Source organism: Asparagus officinalis, chromosome 5 (assembly GCF_001876935.1).
Source record: "Asparagus officinalis chromosome 5, Aspof.V1, whole genome shotgun sequence".
Classification (NCBI taxonomy): domain Eukaryota; kingdom Viridiplantae; phylum Streptophyta; class Magnoliopsida; order Asparagales; family Asparagaceae; genus Asparagus; species Asparagus officinalis.
In genome coordinates, this window is record NC_033798.1 from 74,000,951 (window position 1) to 74,004,078 (window position 3,128).

At 55.2% G+C, this 3,128-nt stretch overlaps 1 protein-coding gene across 1 annotated transcript; it reads left to right on the forward strand.

The window, feature by feature from the left end:
- LOC109842016 lies at nt 839-2,871 on the forward strand. Its single transcript, XM_020410937.1, has 5 exons — nt 839-871; nt 988-1,498; nt 1,578-1,655; nt 1,754-2,104; nt 2,261-2,871. The coding sequence occupies exons 1-5, from the start codon at nt 839-841 to the stop codon at nt 2,869-2,871; spliced, it is 1,584 nt and encodes a 527-aa protein (XP_020266526.1).

The following is a 3,128-nucleotide window of genomic DNA, read 5'->3' on the forward strand; positions in this document are numbered from 1 at the left end:
GTGGGTTTACGTCTGGTAACGGTCTTCCAGCTTGTTCCATCATCAAGGACGAAGTTCCTCATCTCGAGGAAGGCGCTGCTCGCGGGGTAACCTCATGCTATGGCTGAAGAGTGTGTAATCCCCACTCATTCCTTTGAGGCTCTTCCTGTGGAGGTCGTGTACCCGGCAGTTTGCCTAGCCCATGGGAAGTCTTACTCCCTGGTATCGGCGACGATAGCGTGCATTCACCGGGGACTCCGTACTCTGATGTCCCAATTCTGCCGTGTGTCGGTCCTTGATGAGGAGGACGGAGTGGTTATCAAAACTCCCAATCCTAGGGTGGGGCTACCGTACACCTACTTGATAGCGTGGTTCGTATACCACTGCGAATGTTTGATGAGCGCCCCGGCGGCGCCTCAGAGCGATAAGTTTGTCCCCTTCGTCCAGCGCTTGGAGAGGTGCTCTTGGAAATGCAAGGACATCCCTGATGCAAGGAAGACGCTCTCCCACTTCGGGCATTATAATTTTCGCCGCTTCTTCCCTTATTTCAGCGGGGGTGGGTATGGAGAATCTCTCAGGGATGCTCCGACGGCGGATCACTACATGGTCCTTACTCGCGGTGCCTTTCGCTGGTTGGTGAATATCTGACCGGGGTATCACATTCTGAGAACCGGCTCTACATGCTATCTTGAGCCATACACCCCCTGCAGGTTCGGACCGGGGTATCACATTCTGAGAACCGGCTCTACATGCTATCTTGAGCCATACACCCCCTGCAGGTTCGCCCGCCAGTTCGGGTACGATCAATTGTATGTGAGCAACACCAACCCCCACCTGCGCTTTGAAGGAGGACTGGTAGATGGCGCTCGGGGATGGTTCTGGACTCATGCTGGTGGCACCCAGGCTCATTTTGAGCTACCCGCGCGGGATCGCGATTTACACCACACGCTCTTATACTGCCACTGGTATCGGGGCGCTAGTGCTAATCCTGCCAATTTCTGGTTCCAGAACTCCTGCCTGGTGGAACGCGATCGTCCTGTCAGGGGTTCTCTCCGTTCTTCGAGGCGAAGGGGCCACCAAACTGCTAGGGAGTTGTTCTCGGAGGATCCAGCTGAGGATACCGAGGGTTCTGATGCTGGTTTGGACGAATCTGAGGCTCCCGAGGTTCGAGCTCCCGTCCGGAGTCCGACAATCGGGCAAATGGGGGCGCCGCTTCTGCCTCCGAGTAGCTCGCTTCTCTCGAAGCGCCAGCGGGAGGCAATGGCCGAGAGTCCTCGATCGGAGGCGGCTAAGAAGGTCCGTCGTGATGAGATGGCGGAAACCGTCCGAACGACGGAAGGTCAGGATGATGTTCCCCCGGTAAGCATTCCTGGAGCAGCGCCGTCTGGATCTGGAGCTGCACTGCCTGCCTTTTCTGCTGCATCGGGGGCGGTTCTGGCGACTACGAGAGACGCTTCTCCGCAATCTGGCGAGAGGCCACCGACGGGAGCTCCAGCGGCTTCTGTGTCCGCATCAGGAGGTAATTTTTCTTTTGTAATAGCGTCTTTGATCACAACGATGATCTCATACCTTTTGACATTGGTATCGGACCTATGTAGGCGCGATTGAGAAGGTGATCTCCATTCCTTCCGACGAGGAAGAGGAGGCTGGAAACGAGGAGGAGCCCCCTAGCCCAGGTAAGTGTGCGTTTTAATATTACTTTTTCTTGCGTACCCGACCATTAGTATGGTCCCTTTCGAGGGGTCTCCGTTAACCTCTTTCCGTGCATTTGTAGTTGACCCTAACCGTGAGGTCGCAGGTGAGGAGGGTGCTCACTCTTGGGCGAATCGCTCATCTGAGGAGGATGACAATGTCTCGGTTCACGAGGCATTGTCCAGCGAGGAAGATGATTTGGCTCTTGAGGACGCGTCTGGCCAAATAGGGGGATCTCCTGCTCCTGCGAAAGCGTCGTCTGGGGGTCGTTCATCGGCGCGGGGGTCTCCGCTTCAACGGGAGGCTCCTACTCTGCAGATGACCATTTCTTCGTCGGCGGCGGCCGTTGATGTTGTGACCACTGCACCGAGGGCGTCATTGGTCGCACCGGCTCCTGTGGTGCCCGTTACCACTCCTACGGTTACAGTTACAGGTGCCTCGACCGTGATTTCATCCACGGCGGAGGAGGCCGCCCTCTCTCCCTTGGAACGCTGGCGAAAAACGCAGGTGGAGCGAGCTCTGGCGAATTTCGAAGATACTTTGGCCCACTGCACCCAGCTGGTCTTGGAGGAGAATTGCCCCTTCGAAGAATTCAGGGAAGTTCTTGAACACGATGCGTCCTTCTTACGTAAGAGGCTTGGTGCCACCGCGGCGAGGCCCTATTTTCAGCATCTGAGCGAAGTGGAGGGTGCTGTCCGGCAGCTGCTCGCTCTTCGTGCGGAGAGTTCCACTCTTGTTGATCTCGCCTCCCGCGAAGTTCGAGTGGCTATGGCAGATCGTGATCGCCGCCTGAACGAGAACATGACGCTAGAGTTGAAGTTGTCAGCAGAGTCGGAGCAGGTCAAAGCCGAGGATGCACGGGTGGCCCGCGATGAAGAAACGGTCGATAGCCAGTTCTCCCGACTCTCCTTCGAAGTAGAGAGGCTGAAACAGGTTGTAGCCGAAGCACAGGCTGCCCTGGCCATTCAAGAGAAGGCTCGTGCTCACGTGGCAAAAGAGTTGGAGGCTGTTAAGTCCCGCCGGCGATTGACCACTGATTCTGTTAAGGAGAAGGATCGAGCTCTCAAGAATGTCAGGGAGACCATTCAAGACTTGGTTTCGTGCACAGAGGAAGACATTCGTCGAGAGGTCCTAAGGAGGCTGGAGCTCCGCCATGCTGAAGAAATTCGTGAGGCGGAACTGAGATTGAAATCCCTGTAATTCGTCTTTAATTTTCCACTTGTAATAGGACTTCTTTCTCATGAATGAAATTATCCCTTTTGTTTTTGGCCTACTGTCATTTGTGTGTGTGCTCCATCTTGTAATCCTGTATTAGTCAGAATTCGACCGTAGGAGAACCTCAACTGCAGAGGAACTCTTGTCAGCGGGTTTCTGTTGCAAGATTATCTCATCTGCAGGCGAATTTTGTTCGCAGGCGGGTTTGCAGGAGTTAACGGCGAACCTGGCTCTGACCGGGT